At 38.5% G+C, this 19,502-nt stretch overlaps 1 protein-coding gene across 1 annotated transcript in view; it reads left to right on the top strand.

Moving 5' to 3' along the window:
• UNC80 (unc-80 homolog, NALCN channel complex subunit) overlaps window positions 1–19,502 on the top strand; it is a 180,644-nt gene that overhangs the window by 125,129 nt on the left and 36,013 nt on the right. Inside the window, exons 37-48 of the mRNA XM_054585709.1 lie at window positions 331–431; window positions 1,373–1,459; window positions 4,448–4,631; window positions 7,014–7,108; window positions 8,584–8,673; window positions 9,396–9,497; window positions 11,349–11,529; window positions 12,591–12,859; window positions 14,269–14,403; window positions 15,929–16,067; window positions 16,687–16,783; window positions 18,901–19,071. Of these exons, the coding sequence (XP_054441684.1) occupies window positions 331–431; window positions 1,373–1,459; window positions 4,448–4,631; window positions 7,014–7,108; window positions 8,584–8,673; window positions 9,396–9,497; window positions 11,349–11,529; window positions 12,591–12,859; window positions 14,269–14,403; window positions 15,929–16,067; window positions 16,687–16,783; window positions 18,901–19,071 (1,651 nt within the window). The remainder of the gene's footprint in view (window positions 1–330; window positions 432–1,372; window positions 1,460–4,447; window positions 4,632–7,013; window positions 7,109–8,583; window positions 8,674–9,395; window positions 9,498–11,348; window positions 11,530–12,590; window positions 12,860–14,268; window positions 14,404–15,928; window positions 16,068–16,686; window positions 16,784–18,900; window positions 19,072–19,502) is intronic.

Genomic DNA, 19,502 nt, shown 5'->3' with positions numbered 1-19,502 from the left:
ATCCATGTGGTAACAAATGATTGGATTTCTTTCTTTTTAAGGCTGAATGATATTCCATGATATATCACAAATTTATTCTTTACAAAAGCAATGCTAACACCTAAAAACCATCTTATGCTTGTTTGTTAGCTTTTCTTTACAGGTTAAAATGTTCAAAACAACAGCAAAGAGAACAAATATTTACCTTTTGATAGAAAAGCAGTTCCCAGAACTGTTTTAAGGCAACAAAAAAGAGAGACTAATTAAAGCTTAGTAGATTATTTAAATACTTTATCTAATAGGTTTATTTTCATTTAAGACAAATGTTCAATTTTTTTTCCTCTTCTAAAGTGAGTGCTGTGGCACAACAAGTCTTGTGGAATTGTCTAATTGAAGATCCATCAACAGTTCTTCGACATTTTCTGGAAAAATTGACCATCAGCAATAGACAAGTAAATTTCTCTTTCTCTTTCGTTGATAGTGTAGCTACGTGTCTGCACACTGTTAGAAGCAAGCAATGGACTGTGTAGTGCTGTGCATGCAGCATCGAGGTATTCTGATGGCAATGATGGGCAATATTAAAATTTGCTGCTTTCTTTCTAATTTCTCCATTAGCTGATGTCTCCATAGTATATGGTACATTGCCAGTGATGACCCTAAAAATCAGTCTTTTAAAAAAATATTAAATCAGTATAATGTTCTTAGTACTGGGAACATTTATTGAATTCTGATTGATTGGTAGTCTGTGATGGATGCAGATAGGGTTTTTAGAATATGTTGAATCTCTTCATTAATCAAAAATTCTAATTTAATGGACCACCCCTGTAAGAAAACCGTGCCAAGTAAAAGTAGTTTACTGAGCAATGGTGATTAAATATTATTTGTTCATTTCTGTGTTATGATCCTCTTTACTAAAAGACTCAGTTTTGCTACTGGAAGGTAAGGTTAATTACATTTTTGTTTATCCTCTCTTGGCTAAGATAAACCTAGGAAGCAGAACTATGAAGTTCAATAAACCTGTTCTTTTTAATGGTTTCTCAACATAGGTTCTCCCCATATTTTCATCATACCTGGCAGCTATAACAAATAGAATTGACTAAGTATACAGTTTTTCCATGATTTGCCTGTAACTTGTAGACACAGTCTAAATTTTTATTTTTTAAAAAGTTGACTGACTGCTGCTCAGTGATTTCATATGTTTGCTCTGTGGAGAAGGTGTTAGAGTTGGTTTAAATATTATATAACAAGAATCACATAGACGATGTTAAAACATTAAACACAGAAATCAAAATGTGAGTAAAAGTAAGGAATTTCCACACCCCTGCTTTTCAAGAAGTTAGTTTTATTTCCTACAGCATGACAGCTGAATGAGACTAGAATTCTGTTCTTCCAGGATGAGTTAATGTACATGCTGCGCAAACTTCTCCTGAATATTGGAGACTTTCCTGCTCAAACATCTCACATCTTGTTCAACTACTTGGTGAGTTTCAGTCTCCAGTAGGTTATAAATACTCATTTCCAAGTAGGAAGCAGCAACATGAGAAAAAAGGTTTTTGGAGGTTTTGTTTGTTTGTTTGTTTGTTTGTTTGCAACACCTTCGTGTTAATATGTGACTAAAGGTGAATGGTAGTGAGCTAAATATCATAATCAGCTAAATTTACCACTGTGTATGGGGAAATATCTCCCGTACAATCCTTGGCATGTGGTAGGTACTCAATAAAAGCCAGTGTCCTCTCTGTCTTCCGTTGGTATTACACAACTTCCTTATGCTTGTTCCTAATTGTGGCTTGATAAAATATATGGAATATTTAGTCATTTTTTTCCCTTTTCTTATCTCACTGTTAAACACACACACACACACACACACACACACACACACACGCACGCATGCTTAACACACATGAAAATGTTGCCCTAGGTGGAAAGTATTTGTGATTGTACTTTTGTATGGCAGTTCTCTATGCTTTAAGCCCTCTTGACAATTCCTTCCTGAACCCTCCAGAATTTGCCAGCTTCTTTGCATTCTCCTTGCACCCTGAGTGAATATGCAGTTTGGGGACTGTTGACATGATGTCTGTTCTTCGAAATTGCACCTTAATCCAGGCAGACAGATGGCCAAATAAATTTCGGTGCTGAGAGGAATTCTATCTTCTCACTCACTATCATCAGTCTTCTAGCAGGTTGGGAAATAGAAGAGTTTTGCCTATGCATCTGTAGCAGAATGATAAATTTAACTTTCACTACAGCTTTGATGTGCAGAAAAACCTCTTGTAATTCTTTTTTCCTCTCTATGCCTGATTTGATTTTCCTCCTGAGTGCCCACCTGCTGGTTGACAAAGGAAATAATATAAATCATGTCCAATCCAGTTTTAAAGTTCAGAATAATAAAAGTATATAAATAGTGCCTTTGGATAGAGTTCAGTCTCTGTTGGCCAAAAATACTGTTTCTAGGAATTTCCTTCCCTCTCTATTGCTTTCATCTTTAAACGCTTTGTGAAATCAGGAAGATACAAGACCTTTGTTCACCGTTCTGTCTTTATTCAGCTTTTGCCCTGGCTCCTCTCTTCATGAGACAGTGCTCTTTATCTGACTGGCTGCTGGGTGCCCAGCTGGCCAGAGGGTCCCTCCGCTCCCAACGCTAATTGCTGGGGGACTCAACTCACCTCAGCTCCTGCTCGTGCTGTCGGTGGCTCTGAGGTCTGGTGTGAGTCTCATACAATCTCAGCTAGAGCATCCTCCACAAGTGACGCCAACCTGTGCCAATTCTATCTAGAAAGTTCTCCAGCTGAGCTTTCTGCTACTTCCTGGTCCTGTCTGCATCACACAAAAGCTGAAGGTAGATTATCAAAGCCAAATATCAGGGCCTCCCTCAGTTTAAGTATGTGATCTGCCAAGTTTATGTTGCATCCAAGTTGGTGTGGAAAGTCTCTGAGATGAACTCCTATCTGAGACCCAGACAGAGACTGGAGGTAAGACCCCCCTCGCTGGGCCTGCCCGCTCCCCAGGTCACCACAGAGGAGAAATGCTTCCTTGGACCTCTGCTCTCCTCAACTCTCCTTTCAACTCCAAATAGGCCCCCGTGGTAGACATAAGTCCGCCCAGCTAGGCAATTCATAAGCAAATAGAGAAAAGGGCTGACTACACTTTGGCCTTGCTGTATATCTTGTTTTGCATGAATATAAATTTTTGTTTTGCCACTTCTGTCTAAGTCCTAATCTTCCCCCAATTCCCAAGCAAGTGAATGTTTTGCATGGACTAATAAGGAAAGGGTCTTGTACTTAGAATGGCCAAACAGTGAAAGGCAGAGTAATTTTTAAACTATTACCCTTATTGTACATCTTTTTTCTAACAACTGTTATAGATGTGTGTGGTGGGGACTCTGGGAACACTAACCTATCTCTTCCAGATTTTGGTAGGGACTTTTAAATCCACTGCTTCACTTGATTAAGAGATCTTCATCGTGGGGTATGAGCACATCTAGGGATATGTGAAGACTTTTAAAGTCTCCAAATCCTCAACTTATGAATGTGAACTAACACCTTCTGAGCAAGCCTGCCATCTCAATCATCATTCTCCTGCTATAAAAAGAAAGGCCCCACTCTGGCCATCTCAGATATCACCAGGCCCGACTGACAGACCCGTGAGACAGAGAAAGAATCTGGTGTACTGTGTTAGTTCTAAGGAAGGCTCCTTTCTGATTGGTCAAGGCACTTTGAATCCATAGGACTTCTTACCTCTTCCAGCCTTTTATAGATTTTGACTAAGGTTGAGCTTTTACTCTCCTTAGGATATTCAGCCTTCAGATTAGAGACACTGATTCTTTCAATGTAGCTGGCAAGTTTGAAAGGATTAACAAATTAATCCTTGAATAAGGTAGTTAATGTGTATTTCATCTAATTACAATCGGTTCTCTTACTTCAATGTATAAAATGTTTAATCAATTCTATTCCTATTAACAAAAAATAAACTTATAATAAAACATTTTAAATATCAGCTTTAAAATGTAGGAAATGGCACACAGTTTTTCAAAATTACTGAGAGGGCACAATCAAAGATTTTTAAGTTCACCAACTTAGCCAGGCAGAGTGTTCTTAGCTTCAGACTGTTAGATGTAGACTGTTAGTTGTCATCCATGCTGCCAAGGGTGTTTGGGCAAACATCATATAGAGATTATTTTTAGGTCACCTAAGTACCTGGGCCACTAAGTGGCTTGAAGCCTGGGCAAATGATCTGTTTTCCTCTCAAGAAGTAACCATTTTTAGTAATACATAAAAATGTATAGCCATCAATTCTGGTCAGTTTTCCAGTTATACCCTCTCCTGCTTACTGCCCTTGAAGTGTTGGAGAAGCATTTGAACAAAAAATATGAAGGTACAAAAGACTATTTAGTCAAGCAAAAGCCAAGGAAATGAGAATGTGCACTCAGGACTATCGTGGCTTCATGAGCCCTCCCTGTTCTGCCTTGTAGGTGGGACTAATCATGTACTTTGTGCGGACCCCCTGCGAGTGGGGCATGGATGCCATTTCGGCCACCCTGACTTTCCTCTGGGAGGTGGTGGGTTACGTAGAGGGCCTCTTCTTCAAGGATCTGAAGCAGACCATGAAGAAGGAGCAGTGTGAGGTAAAGCTCCTGGTGACCGCATCAATGCCAGGTAATGCGCTACCGCTTTTGGATGACTAAGTTTTATCTAAGACTATAAGCAACCCTTTTGCTTTTTAATTTTTACTTTCAATTATGATTTACATTCACTATTATTTTGTATTAGTTTCAGGTGTGCAGAATAGTAGCTAGACAATCATATACTTTACAAAGTGATTCCCCCCAATATTTCCAAGTACCTACCTGTCACCACACGTGGTCATTACAATATTATTGACTGTATTCCCTTTGCTGTGCTTTATGTCCCTGTGACTATTCCATACTACCAATTTGTACTTCTTAATCCCTTCCATTTTTCCACCCAGTCCCCCAACCTCCCTCCCCTCTGGCAACCATCAGCCTGTTCTCTGATTCTATGAGTCTGTTTCTATCATGCTTGTTCATTTATTTTGTACTAAATAACCCTTTTAAAAACCAAACATCTCCTTCATTCATGAGAAAATTTCAGAGTTCTGACTCTGGTGTTGAGTGCTTCAAAGAATTTTTGTTTAATACTTTCCAAAGAAATACAATAGACCCTTTAAGAGTCAGCAATTGCCAGATGAGAAGAGAGACATCAAAACTGAGATCCCAGGAATCAGTCCATGATGGGCTGCCAAGGTTACAGATTTATTTAAGTCTATCGCGGAGAGCCAGCTGAACAGAAAGCCTCTTTGAATGAATATTTGGCACTGCAAGGAGAATAATAGTGTTTGCATGGCGTGGACCCCAGTCCTTTGTAAACTCAATGAGAGATGGCTTTATGAAAAATTGGAAAAGGAAGAGCAGGAAGAAAGAGAATTACAAAAGAACATGAAGTGTGATGTAAACTTTAGATACAGTTTCTTTACACTTTGAATAACTTGTCTTTGTCTAAGATAAAAATTTTCCCAAGACTTTATCCTTGTGCCATGACTGAGAAAATATGAGATGAAACATCTGTTGAAGTAAAGAAAATGACAAAATTATATATAAGAACACAGGTTCTGGCAGCAAAGAGGTCTGTGTTAAAATCATCGAACTGTCATTTATTGTTTGTATTATTAGTATTAGCTATGAAAAAATTCATAGTTTTTTAAGCTTTCTTTCCTCATGTGTAAAATAAGGATATGAGCATACTTCATAATCCTGAGGAATAAGTGAGTTTAGGTAGATAAAATACTCACTGTGGTATCTGACTCATGGTAACATTCAATGAATGGTAGTTGCGTATTTACATGTTCTGCAGATAATTCAGCAAAGTGATCAGTTTTCATTAGCAAATAAACTCATATTTTCATTAATATTCTTACAAACAACTCATTAAAAACCAAGGTATATTATAAAGTTCACAAAGATTTGTAATTAGTGAATGAAATAGAATAAATACTGTCCCATTGACTAAGTAGAATACAGAAAAATCAAGCATATTTCAGGTACTTGGTTTTGCTAATATCTCTACTTATAGTTTCTCAACCATTATTGCCTGATCATCTCATTTAAAATGCAGGATCTATTATTTGTTGCAATGCTTAAAGTTTGAATTCTGACTCCTCCACTAAATTAATGATTTTCAGCTGGTGTGCTGCAAGAATTTTAAAAATATGCAATACCCACCTATTTCATGAGGGGCACTGATCTCTTTTCCCTTAGATTGTTGAATGAAAAAATGTCAACAGCCAACACAACAATAACATTAAGTGTAAATGCCCTGTCTTGAACCATAAATATATAGGTTGTATAATAGAGTTGCATCTTATTGGTCATGTCACATGATACAGTTACATCTGATTGGTTAATTCTTGAGACCAGAAATTTTTATATACAAGTATAGGCACCTGTTACACTTTACTATTGTACAATATGTCCTTGGACAAATTGCGTAATTGGCATAACAATCAATCAAAACTATACCTACTTTTTTGTCAGATCAGCAAAAAGTATAATACATTTTTTGGTGTGCCTCAGAGTTTTAGAAATTAGTTTATGTGTGCAATGAGATGGAAAAGTTTGAAGATCTCTGCACTAAATAAATAAATGTGTTTCTTTGAATAAGCTACTTGTAAGTTCTTATAAGAATAAGTGCTATTTCCTTATCTGTAAGATGAAAATAATAATAATACCCATTTATGGAGTTGCTGTGAGATGTAAACATGATTATGCACATAAAACACATGTAAAAATATTGAGAACTCCATAAACAGTAGCTATCATTATTTAATGAGAAATACACTTAAAATATTTAACTATAAATAAAGGAGTATAGTTAGTACAATGTACAATTCACATTAAGCACTGATAATAATAACCACAATAATAAAGTATCAGCTTATCAATATGATTTTAATATTTTATGCTTTAAATACATATTTTTCTATAGTAGAAGTTGGTTCATTATGATTTCTACCTTCTGTAGGTACCAAAACCTTGGTAGTTCATGGACAGAATGAGTGTGATATCCCAACCCAGTTACCAGTCCATGAAGACACTCAATTTGAAGCCCTGTTAAAGGTAGGGATGACTTTGACAGAAGTGATTTTTAATGGCACATTGACTATGGACACTTCACTGATCATGCAGCTTGTAATTAAATGGCATTTTTCTGTCTTCAAACAAATATGTTTGTTTACCTCTTCTAGAATCTGTTCCACTATTATGTATTTCCTCTGTTTCCTTGCATAATTTTTAGCACATCACTGATGATTTAGCTCTGTGTTGAGGTAGGAAACATCATGCAGCTACAGCAGCAGCATGACACTCAGGTGTGTACCCCTGCCTCACCTGGGGATGCTGTGAATTCCCGCCTCAGAGCTTCCTGGCATCAGGTGTCATGGTTCCAGAGGTGCCTTGGGGCTGCACCCTCATCACAGGTGCAAACCTGAGCTGTCACCTATGATCCATGCCAGAGACTTTTTCTGTGGCATCTAGTTGAATGAGATGCAGCTTGACTTGTCGCTCACAGAAATTATTGAAGAAGCAGAAAATATGTACCTTAAAATAAATCAAGTGAGTCAAAAAAGTATTTTTAATTGTTATGGTATTTATTCCTCTCAAAAGAATGCAATCATAGCTGCATGTCCATAGGTTTTTAAGGTAAAATAATAAGTAAACTAGTACGATGATTCCCACTGGAATCGCTGGTGGCTATTTATGTGGAGTTCAAAATTTTGGTGATCTGATTTCCTGGAACACAACTCCTGGCTCAGACATGAGTAGAAAAGGTCTCTGAAAAATTGAGTTTTGCCAAACTTGTACATTTAATTTCAGTAGAAAAGGTTGTTAAGCCTCCTTTAGGCCTCATGCAGACACATCCAGAGAATTTCTAAGGCCCAAAGAGCAAAATTCAACAATCACTCCTCTTTCTACTCTGTGTTGAAAGGTAGGAGAACATGAAGGCAGAGTTGAGTTCAAACTCAGGCTCCACCACAACCAGTATGACCTAAATCAAATAGCAGGACCTCTCTTCTGTCAGTTTCTTTTTCAACAGTATTGGGGTACTAGTACGGGTTATACAAGTAATTTACCTGGAAAGCATTGAACTTAGACTGTAGTATATAATGAGTGCTCAATGCATTGTAGTTTTTATTATTCTTCAAGTCGTTACTAGCTTTCTTCCCAGTATTGAGACTATGCTTCCACGGTTCCTCACTCAGTCTGAATTATAATTGTACACCTTTTAGCGCTATGAGAGTAGATCGTTTATATCACATTACTAGTTTATTAGTCATTCTTTGGATAACTGCATATCCAAATCCAGTGTGTATTCATATATGTGTGTGTATATGTGTGTGTGTATATATACACACATAAACACACACACAATATAAAAGAAGTATGTAAGATGTATATACAAACATGCACATATATATATAAAATCCTTAGGAAAATTTACCTTGTTTTTACAATATTTGTATTTTTTAGTTTACTACCTGGCACAAAATGTGTCCTCAGTAAACACTTATTAAAATTTATTGTTATTATTCTAGGAGTGTTTGGAGTTTTTTAATATCCCAGAATCCCAGTCCACAAATTATTTTCTCATGGATAAACGATGGAACCTCATCCACTACAACAAGGTGAGACTGTGCAGTAATGACACTCATGCTGGGTTGCGCCCAAAGTTTGTCAGCCCTTTTTTGAGGGCAGCACCCACTCAGGGAGGCGTCCTTGTGCAGAGGTTAGAAGTACGGCCACTTAGGTCACACAGCCTTATTGTCTACTTAGCTGTGGACAAGCCACTTTACCTTTGTACCCTTCAGTTGCCTTGTCTGAAAAATGAAGGTGTGATAATAGTTTCTACCACAGGACTGTTGTGATAATTAAAGGAGATAAACCAAGTAAAGTACTTAGTAACTCACTATTATTAAGTCTAAGTGGAAAAACTAAGTTGCCCATGTAATAACTTCATATGCCTATTTGGAATTTTAATGTTTTTCTGGTTCCCCTTTTTATAATGTTAAGCATGACTGGAGTGACCTGATCTAATGAGCAAAAGGAAGACCACTGTCACCACTTTCCAGTGACCTTCCTCCAGCATGTCATGTAGTAAATTGCCTCCGGCTCCTTGCTGCTGACAGCACCCTGGTGTTGGGAAAGAGTGCCCAGCATGGCTGGTTGGAAGCTTTCCTGAGGAGGGGTTCTTACTGTCCTTGGGATTTTGTAGAATTGGGAAATGTGAAGTAGTAAGAATCAAAACCATTAGAAAACAGGTAACTTTCATTTGTCTGACCTAAGGAGGAAATGAGAATAAAAGTTTAATCATTTGAACTCTTTTCGTCTTTGTGTAATCCCATCACAGACCTACGTCCGGGATATTTACCCTTTCCGGAGGTCGGTATCTCCGCAGCTGAACCTTGTACACATGCAGCCAGAGAAAGGACAGGAGCTCATTCAGAAACAGGTGCCTGCCCCACCTCAGCTTTATTCTGTAGTCTTGTCAGGCCATTGGGATAAATGGTGCGTAAATGTGTTGCTGATCCTGAGATTCTGTGATTGTTTGATACCGCTTGATTCTTTCTTAAGAGAATGGTTAGCTGGACCCTTGATCAAGAGATAGTTTCCCAAAATTGTTTAAGTTTTATAAATTAGTTCATAATGTAAAAGTATTAAGGAACACTCACCTGGAGTAATGCTGTGATGAATCATTGGGTATAAACAATAGAAATCTTCTAATTTATGAACCAACTTGATGCTAAGCATGGGTTTTCACTCCATATTTTTGTAAACCAGAATTGGAAGTGCACATGACATAACCAAGTGAAGGTTGTCCCAGAGGTTTATGCCAGCTGGAAAATAAATAAATAAAAGGGATCCGTGCAGTGCATCTGAAAGAGGCACTGAACTAAGCTGCAGAAATTTGGACTCAGGCCCAGCTCTGCCACTGACCAGTGATCTGCCCTTGAGCATGTCATTGTGCTAACTTCTCTTCCAACAGGAGGGACATAGTCATGCAGTTGTACTTAGATTTAAGGTTGAAGAGCAGAATAACGTTCACTTATGTCATTGCAAATGAGACTTTGAGCTTAAGGAGATCCACTATTTTGCATGCAAAATATAGATGTAGTATACAATTCTAATAATACAATTTTAATACGATCTACTTGTTTCACTGTTTTACTTTTATCTACATCAATTTATAATTGATTTACATTAACTTTTAATAAAATGTCTAAACAAGAATTTCAGGTTACTTTATAGTTTCAGTTATTCTGCACATAGCAAGAATGCTATTTGGCATCAAATACCCAAAATACCTTTATGAGATGCATAAGAATGGCATAGAATCAGATCACTTAATTAAAAATGCAGTTACTGTTAACTACCTAAATTACATTTAAAAGAAAGAAAATACTGAATGTGTTACAAGGTGTAAGATATTGGGCAAAACTGTAAGATTTTATATTTAAACAATTTCTAAAACAATTCTCCCCAAATTATCCAACCCATGCTTTTGGCAGCGAAGTAACTAAAGCCATTATGGATAATGGCACTTCATTAGCATGTTTTTTAACCATGTTTAAGAACATGTTTTTAAAAAATAGCATAACATGGGGCTCTGACTCTGTGTGTACTCCAGGTTGGACCTTAGGACGTCTTTCTAAGGTCTTCAGGGAGATAGTAATGTGCAGGCAGACGCATGGTTCTGGCTCTGCAGTTTCCTCCACAGCAGCTCACTGCTTGTGATCATAGCCCCTGTCCACTGATCAGCAACAGAACAAGAAATAAGAGCAGGGACTAAGAGGCCTACATTTAGCCCATCTAAATTCAGGGCAAAAGGAGCACTAACTTAGGGCCCCATCAGCTTTTGTCCCAATGTAAATTTTTCCTGGATCCCATTTTGGTCATTTTTAAAGAGGAACCGACAGGAAACATCTTAAGGCATCGGTGGAAATGGTAGAAGCAATTGGGACTGACTGGCTCCTATTGGAGAAGGTCTTCCGTATTATAATAATCAGACAAATGACCTCTATTTGACTGAACTATTCTTGACAATGCTTGCATTGTGTTCCTCCAGCCTGCAAACTCTGTAAGAAACCCTGCCTTCTATAGAGCAGACAGGAGCAGGAAGTGAGTCAATTAAGTATTGCTTGCTCTTTCCGTGTGATAAAGAAAAAAAATTCTCCCTCACTTTACTCCCCCACCCGACCTTGATTTTATCAGGGCCATTTGCCATTATTTCAATTTCTTCACTCAGTAATTTCAGAGTAGTTAATTCCATTTTTCCTCTGCTCCTGCTTTTGTTTGCTGCCAGGTGTTCACGCGGAAGCTGGAGGAAGTAGGACGGGTTTTGTTTCTCATCTCCCTGACCCAGAAGATCCCCACAGCCCACAAACAGTCCCACGTCTCCATGCTCCAGGAAGACCTCCTCCGACTGCCCTCATTCCCGCGAAGTGCTATTGATGCTGAGTTTTCACTCTTCAGTGATCCTCAAGGTACCCAGACCAAAACATTTCCTCTCACGCCCTTGTTTTGTCCTTGGCCAGAGAGCATCTTCATCAGCGGACAGTTCTATAATCCAGTGGTTCTCAGCCCCGACTGTGTATCAGAATCACCTGGAGGACTTGATAAAACACAGGTTGCTGGGCCCCACACTCCACCCCCAAGTTTCTGATTCAGTGGCTCTGAAATGGGGCCCAGGAACATATATTTTGAGTAAGTTTCCAGGTAATGATGATGCCACTATTCCGGAGGACTGTCCTTTGAGACCATGGCTCCAAGGAGATTAGGAGCAGTTGAAGGAAGTCATATGATATTGTTAGGCTGCCTAAATAAAGAATCGGCATTTATAGGAAGCTCAGGAGGAGGCAAGACTATTTTCTAGTGGCAGAGATCAGGGCAGTAGTTGCCTCTGGGTTGGGGGAATGAATTTCCTGGAAAAGAACATAGAGGAAATTTCTGAGATGATGAAATGGTCTTATCTATTGATTAGAGTGGTAGGTACATGAATGTGTATTTTTGTCAAAACTCATTCAACTCTGTATAAGATCTGTGCATTTTACTCTCTCTGATTTATACCTGAACTGAGAGAGTGAGAAACAGAAAGAGATGCACTTTGAAACCTCACTCACTCAGTTATTAATTAGAGACAATTTACTTAAATGGGCATAACCTATGCTTGGCTTCTTCATCCAAAATCTGCAGAGCAGCAGTGGAAAGAGCTCTAGTCTGACCGGGAGTTGAAAGAACAAGCAGCCGTCCCAACCCTGCTATTCTCCCTTTAAATTGCTTCTCTCAAAGCCACAGCTCCCTGGGCAGCAACTGCTGCAAACATCCCCTCTGTCTGCCCACAGAGTTGAATCGAAGAGGGGGCACTGAAAGTCCTTTGAGAACTCCCGCCCGCAGTATTGTGCTGGGTAGCATTTCGGCAGTAGATGGGCACATCCGCCAGGTGGAACAAATGGAAACCAGCAGTGCCCTCGGGTTGGACCGCCCTCCCGTGCTGACAGGATCCGCCTGGGGCTAATGTTCTTTCTGCCCTTTCGTGTTCTCACAGCTGGAAAGGAGCTGTTTGGCCTTGACACTCTTCAGAAAAGCCTGTGGATCCAGCTCCTGGAGGAGATGTTCCTGGGCATGCCGAGCGAGTTTCCCTGGGGAGACGAAATCATGCTTTTCCTCAACGTCTTTAACGGGGCTCTGATCCTCCACCCCGAAGACAGCGCCCTGCTCAGGCAGTACGCGGCCACTGTCATCAACAGCGCCGTGCACTTCAACCACCTCTTCTCCCTCAGCGGCTACCAGTGGATTCTGCCCACCATGCTGCAGGTGCCGGGCCGCCTCTCCTGACCAGAATACTAACCCGAGTACTGCTCGCCTGGCAGGTCTACGAGACCTGCACTGAAATTTTTTAATGACGGAGTTGTCTTCTTTTGGGACCACAGAAAGCACCAAAATGAAACCCCCCTAAAAATGTCCAAGATGCTCCAGACCTGGAACATGCTTTTCCGTTTCTTCTTGGCCTGTGATTCTCAAAGTATGGTTTCAGGCCCAGTAGTACCAGCATCACCTGGGAATCTGTTAGAAATGCACATTTCAGGGCCCCATCCCAGACCTACTGAATCAGAACCTCTGGAGTGAGGGCCCAGTAATCTGTGTTTTAACGAGACCTCCAGGTGGTTCCGATGCCTTAAACTGTTTGAGAACCAGTATTCCAATGTACAGCCAGTGTTCAGCTGATAATTTCTCCTTAGAGAGTCTCTGACTTCTCTCTTAATAGAGGTTTTCATTGCCATTAAATTTAGTATGTGGGGATTGAAGGAGATGACTTTAGCAGGAATAATTTCCTTTTTTCTCATGTCTAGTGTGTATCTGGCCACGTTTAGGGGTACTGAGCAAGGCCTAGGGGCTCACCCTAGTTCTCTATCTTTACAAAAGTTTTCAATAAAAGTTATGCACATATGGCATGCTTGTGCAAAGCGGAGTTCACTCAGCCTACAGGGGCAAGAAATTTACTTTTAATATCACTAGGGCTCTCTGTCTTATTTTTAAATAGTTGGGATTTTCTCTATTTTTATAACATTTTACTGATTACTAAAAACAATATGCTCATTATGAAACTCCGAAGATAAAGAAAAGTTGAAAGAAGAAACTAAAGATCACTTATAATACTCCCTCCTACATGGCCCTTGTGTTGCACTGCTTGAAAAATCCTGGCACTCTATCCTGACTCTTTTAAAAAAAACAAAAGTTGAACCATACTATATATTCAAGTTTGTCACCTACTTTTTTCATGTAACATAAGAACACTGTGGGCTTTTTTTTTTTTCCATATAGCTACATTTTGCACTATAGCATTTTAAAATGTAACTGCATAGTACTCTCTTGTATGCATGTGCCGTAAGTCACTTAACGGACCCCGATTTATAAGTAATTCAAGTTGTGTCAAATTGTCCACAATTATAAGAAACCTTGCAGCAGGCATTCTTGAATATACATTTTTGTACATTTGCCCAATTCTTTTCTTGAGAAAAATTCCCAGTTACAACCTTCCTGGGGAAAAAGTAAAAAAATAAAATAAAATAAAAAAATAAGGATTTGTACGTACATAACCAAATTTCTCTGAAGAAAGCTTATGCCATGTTGCCTCCCCTCCACCAGTTAATGAAAGCACCCACTTTCCTCCCTGCTTCCCAGGACCACAAGGCACTTTCTGAATCGGTGGCCCCTTTCCACAGGTGTACTCTGATTATGAAAGCAACCCCCAGCTGCGTCAAGCCATCGAATTTGCCTGCCACCAGTTCTACATTCTCCACCGGAAGCCCTTTGTGCTCCAGCTGTTTGCTAGCGTGGCCCCTCTGCTGGAGTTCCCTGTGAGTAAACGCTGTGGAAATAAACAAAGACCAAGCACATGAGAAAAGCAAAGGCTCTTTATTCACAGCTCACTGTAGTGAGGGCATCAGCCACCACCACTTATGTTTTGGCAGAGCCTCACAGGCAGACAAAGAAGTGAGAAAACTTTATAAGGAGAAAAGGGAAGGCTTTGGGTGTGCCCTGAGCGGAGGCTGTTGTCCTGAGACACTGTAAGTGGGCTGACAAGAAGCGGGCATCCTATGTGATTGGTTAGGGGTACATCTTGGCTTTCTATGATTAATCCTAAATTGGAAACAAGAACAAAGATTAGGGAAGCTGTAAATTATTAATCAAATCCCTGGCCTGTGGTTACAGGGATTGTCTTTTGGTTTCCACTAAAGCTAGTACTCTGACTTCCGACAAGCCTGATGTACTGCAGGCTGGCTTCCTGGGCTGCTGTGTACAGACAATGGGTTTAGTTGGTTGCCTGGGCAGGTTACTGCAGGTTGTGGATCAGAGTTCTGTTTGATGTATGACCTGGCCATTGTTCGTTTGTATAATCAGTCTCTCAGGTCTCTTCCTTCAACCAATGGGATAGGGATGCTATAAATCATTTCTCTTTCAACAAGAAAATCATTTCTCTTTCAACAAGAAAATCATTTCTGTTCAACATTTCTTTACAGCCCTCATCTCAGCCCCTAGGATGTAAATAGACCAACTCTTCCGTTTTTTATACTCAGTTAATGAAAGGACAGAGACTAGAAAATGATCAAAAGAGGAGTTCCTGACTCTTTTTCCTTTCTAGCATTCTCTAACACTTCCCCCACTTTCTTTTTCTTTTCCTTCAGAGCATTTATACCATATCTCATGCCATACATGTATTTGTTTCACTAATATGTGTCTCTACCACACCCCACAGTAGAATTTAAGCTCCATTGAAACCAAACCTTTGTCTGTTTGTTGTTTGTTTTTAGTTGTTTTGTGTGTTTGATTTTTTTTTGCATTTGTTTTGCTATAAACAAATGGGACCTAGCACAGAGCAGGAATTTGATAAGAAATTGTTATTTTAATAAATGAATGAAAACCACTTAAATAGATTTGAGATGTTAAGTATCCCCATTTTGGAGATTTGTTATCAAATAATATTTATAAAATTCTCAGAGCTTTTCAAATAAGCACCTGTTACCCCAAACATATTTGAATTATTCAACTAACCCATTGTAAAATTTGCCTTTGCAAAAGCTAAATCCTACAATTACAGACCATTGGCATGAAGTTTCCTGGCAGCTGACATATTGCTGTATTTTTATGAGTTTCCACAAATATCTCTTTTGTACCAAGTTAGCATTTAATAAATCCCATGAAAGCCAGATGCCCCACTCCAGAATCACTCAGCAGCATTGCTGGGTACAGATTTATGTAAGCTGAATACCAGGTTGATGTTGTAATTACTATCAGGTGCATCTGTGAAATTTGCATTCCTGATCAAGCCACATTAGTACTGAGATGGAAATCAATAAACTAAAGTGGCCTTTCTTTATACAGGACGCTGCCAACAATGGGCCCAGCAAAGGTGTGTCGGCTCAGTGCCTGTTTGACTTGCTGCAGTCACTGGAGGGAGAGACCACCGACATCCTAGACATCTTAGAGCTCGTCAAAGCGGAGAAGCCCCTTAAGTCATTAGGTAGAAACAAACTTGGCCTTGACAATTTTTTCTCTTTGTAGTTGTTCTTAAAAAATAACTCTCTATTGGATGCTTTGAACTAAATCAAAACAGCAAAAATAAATGGAATAGTGGTGTAAAATGAACAGTACATTTTCCTGTCTCCTGTTTTTCTTCACTTTCTTACAAATCCTAAAGAGTAAGGAATTCTCTGCCATGAAAATTGTGTCAAAATGATGCTTAGTAAACTGCTATTCTAGCACTTCAGTTTTCAGAAAATTGGGTTCCCCTGGGCAATTCTAAGTAAATAACCCACCAAAATGGTCTTTCGTTATCATGGATCATTAGACATCACGTATGATGTTAAGCCATCCAAATGCTATCTTCTAGGGGATGAGATTTTAAAAAACTACTCCCCCAAAAAGCACTTTTATTTTCCATCTTATTATTTAAAAATTTATTTAAAAAGAATTTTCAGTCTCTTTAGATGAAGGAATGAATATTGTTCACAGTTTAAGAATAAAATCTAATAAAGAAATGGCTCCAGGATCTAACTGGAAGGAAAATGTCAGGAGTGATAAGTTCTTTATTCCTGGCAGAATCCACCCTGATTGTGTGCCTTCGCCTTCTGTCCCACCAGACTTCTGCTATGGAAATGAAGACTTGACATTCTCAATAAGTGAGGCCATTAAGCTCTGTGTTACGGTGGTGGCCTATGCTCCTGAATCGTTCAGAAGGTAACTGCAGCTCTTCATTCTGTGTCTCGTGATAAGTAAACACAGCAAAGAAAATAAATTGAATGAATACAAGGGTTGTGTTTACTAATATCAGCCTATAACCTCCTTGCAAGTAAGTTTTCAAAAACTAAATTTGGGAAATTTGTCATAGCCAAGGTTCTGGAAAATACAGTACATCTTCACTAATTTGAAATCCCCTAATTTAGAATTTGTGAAGCAGCTAAGACATTCAGTCTTGTTTAGAGAATATCTTTACATGTAATACAAATTAATAGCAAATAAAATTTTAGAATAGACATTTAATTTATATGAGGAAATTCCTTTCAAGAAGCAATAAAAACTGTCGCACAAAGAACAAGAATCTAAATCTTGCCTGTTATTTTGCTATGTGTGAGGAATTTAAAAGACCCAATGGAATGTCATCCCAATTCCAGGATGTTGACTCTGGTCTGGGTTTTATATTGATATGCACGTTGAAAACTAGGTTCACCTCTTTTAAAATAGGTCTTCTAAAGACAGAGACAAATGAACCACAGATAGCCTACTTTTATGTAGTGTATCTCCCTAAAAACACTAGAACTGCATTCCTTTAAAATGTCTATAATTCTGGTTCGATAAGCTTTGGCCTCTCCAATTATATAGGCAATCCCTTTCTCTCTCTGCTTCTCAATCTACCTTGATCTTTTTACATAAATACCTAACCTGTAAACAAAGCACTAGATTGTATGCTACCATATTCTTGTTATATCTGCACATCTCTTGCAGTGTCCACCATAGTACTTTATTCCATGGAAAATATAACAATAAACACTTATGAAGTGAATAAATCAAACAACAGCCAACTGTTTCAATTTTCCTATTTCTCTTATTTGTAATTCCTTCCTTGACAGCCCGTTGTGGTCAGATAATAGTTTGGAAAAAAGTTGAGGATTAGTCATAAACACAGCTTTTGCCTCTATTTTCTCTTACTGTTGAGAAAAGTATAGGCTGATAAATTGTTCCAGGGTGTTGCTCCACTCTAAAGACTGCCGAGCCTAGGTAGGTTACCATCTTTCTCCTGTAAATTCAAAGAACTGAGACAATGAACCCCTGACACACAAAGAACAAGAATATAAATCTTGTCTGTCATTCCAATTCCAAGATGCTGGCTCTGATCTCACCTAGAGTCACCTCTGTTAATCGACATTCTCAGACCAGTTGATGGTCTCATGTTCTTGGGGTGAGTTGTGACTCAGACTCAGGCTTGAAGTGAGAGGATATATATGACCAGTGATTCTCTGGAGAAGGAGGCCAAAGAACTAGCACCTTTCCATTGAAACCAGTCTAGTTCCAACCTAATAATCAAGCCTACCCTGAAATATCTATAGAGCAGGTGCTTTATGGAACATTGGATAGAAGAATGAAACTGTCTGAAAGTAAAATACCGTAACCTACTTGGGATGAAAAAATTGCTTGGGGCTTAAAGATTTACACATGACTTCAAATTCTTAATTTTTTCTGTCTGATCGCAGTCTCTTTATCATCAATGTCTTATTCTCTCATATTTCATCTTCTTCCAGCTCTCATATTCCTACTTTTGGTTATTAATTAGTGTAGAATAACATTGACTCAACTGCAGCTGTACTACTTTATCCCAGTGGATATTTTGACACCTAGAATATTTTAACGCTGACTTTATATATACAAATGTCTTCATTCTAAGTATAAATTTTAAGGGATTATTGTTAAAGCTAATTTCCTTATGCCAGTTTAATTCCTTCATTAGTCATTGTAAGTTACAAATAAGCCACTTTCAGCTTTTCATTTTTTGTTTTTATTTTATTCTATCAAAGTTATTTTTATTGAGATTATTTTCTTTCCATGTGAAATTTATAATAAAAATTTAATTCATTATTTAGTCTCTTGGGGAAGACTTATTCATTTTGGTCTGTATAACTCCACACCACTTAGAGGTTGTCCTTTTGAGTTTTGTGTTCCAGGTTTTGATTATTATCTCTGCCAGTTTTCCCAAGTCGTATTTCAATGTTTGTTTTTTCATTTCTTCAAGCTCTTCAATATGACACAACCAACAAAAGTAGAATGTAAAATGTAACTTGGTTTCTTTTCTGTTGATGTAGTCTCCAGATGCTGATGGTCTTGGAAGCTTTAGTCCCCTGCTACCTGCAAAAGCTAAAGAGGCAGACGTCACAGGTGGAGACGGTGCCTGCTGCCCGAGAGGAGATCGCAGCCACAGCTGCTCTTGCAACATCCCTGCAGGCCCTGCTGTACAGTGTAGAGGTCCTCACAAGGTAACAGCATTGGCAGAAATACCCACAGCCTTAAACTAAATGTATCCACCGAAAAGATGGAAAGAAAATATGATGGCTAAACGTTTCCAAAGCCTTTATTTACAGATATCTTCCCTAACTCAGTCCTTTATGGTTTAAAAGTACAAACATTTCCTAAGTTGTTTGCATAAATAGTACTAAATACTATTATTATTATTATTATTATTATACCATGATTGCTAAATGCACATTTGCATGTAATTTGCTAAGCATTTGTGGTGGTTTTAACCTAGTGCTAAACAAATCTTTGGTAAAAGGGCCAATTTAGTGAATACAAAAATGTGATCAACATTTTTATTGGCTCTCATCTTATGAAAATGTCTGCAATTCCAACTAAGCATTCTTTTATTATTTTACTGTTCGTAATGAATTTTTTACTGTAATTTCAAAAA

The sequence above is a fragment of the Pteronotus mesoamericanus genome, unplaced genomic scaffold (assembly GCF_021234165.1).
Source record: "Pteronotus mesoamericanus isolate MK-2021 breed Mesoamerican mustached bat unplaced genomic scaffold, CSHL_Meso_final contig_90, whole genome shotgun sequence".
Taxonomy (NCBI): domain Eukaryota; kingdom Metazoa; phylum Chordata; class Mammalia; order Chiroptera; family Mormoopidae; genus Pteronotus; species Pteronotus mesoamericanus.
Note: the sequence above shows the minus strand (reverse complement) of the source record. Positions and strands in the feature narration are given on the sequence as shown.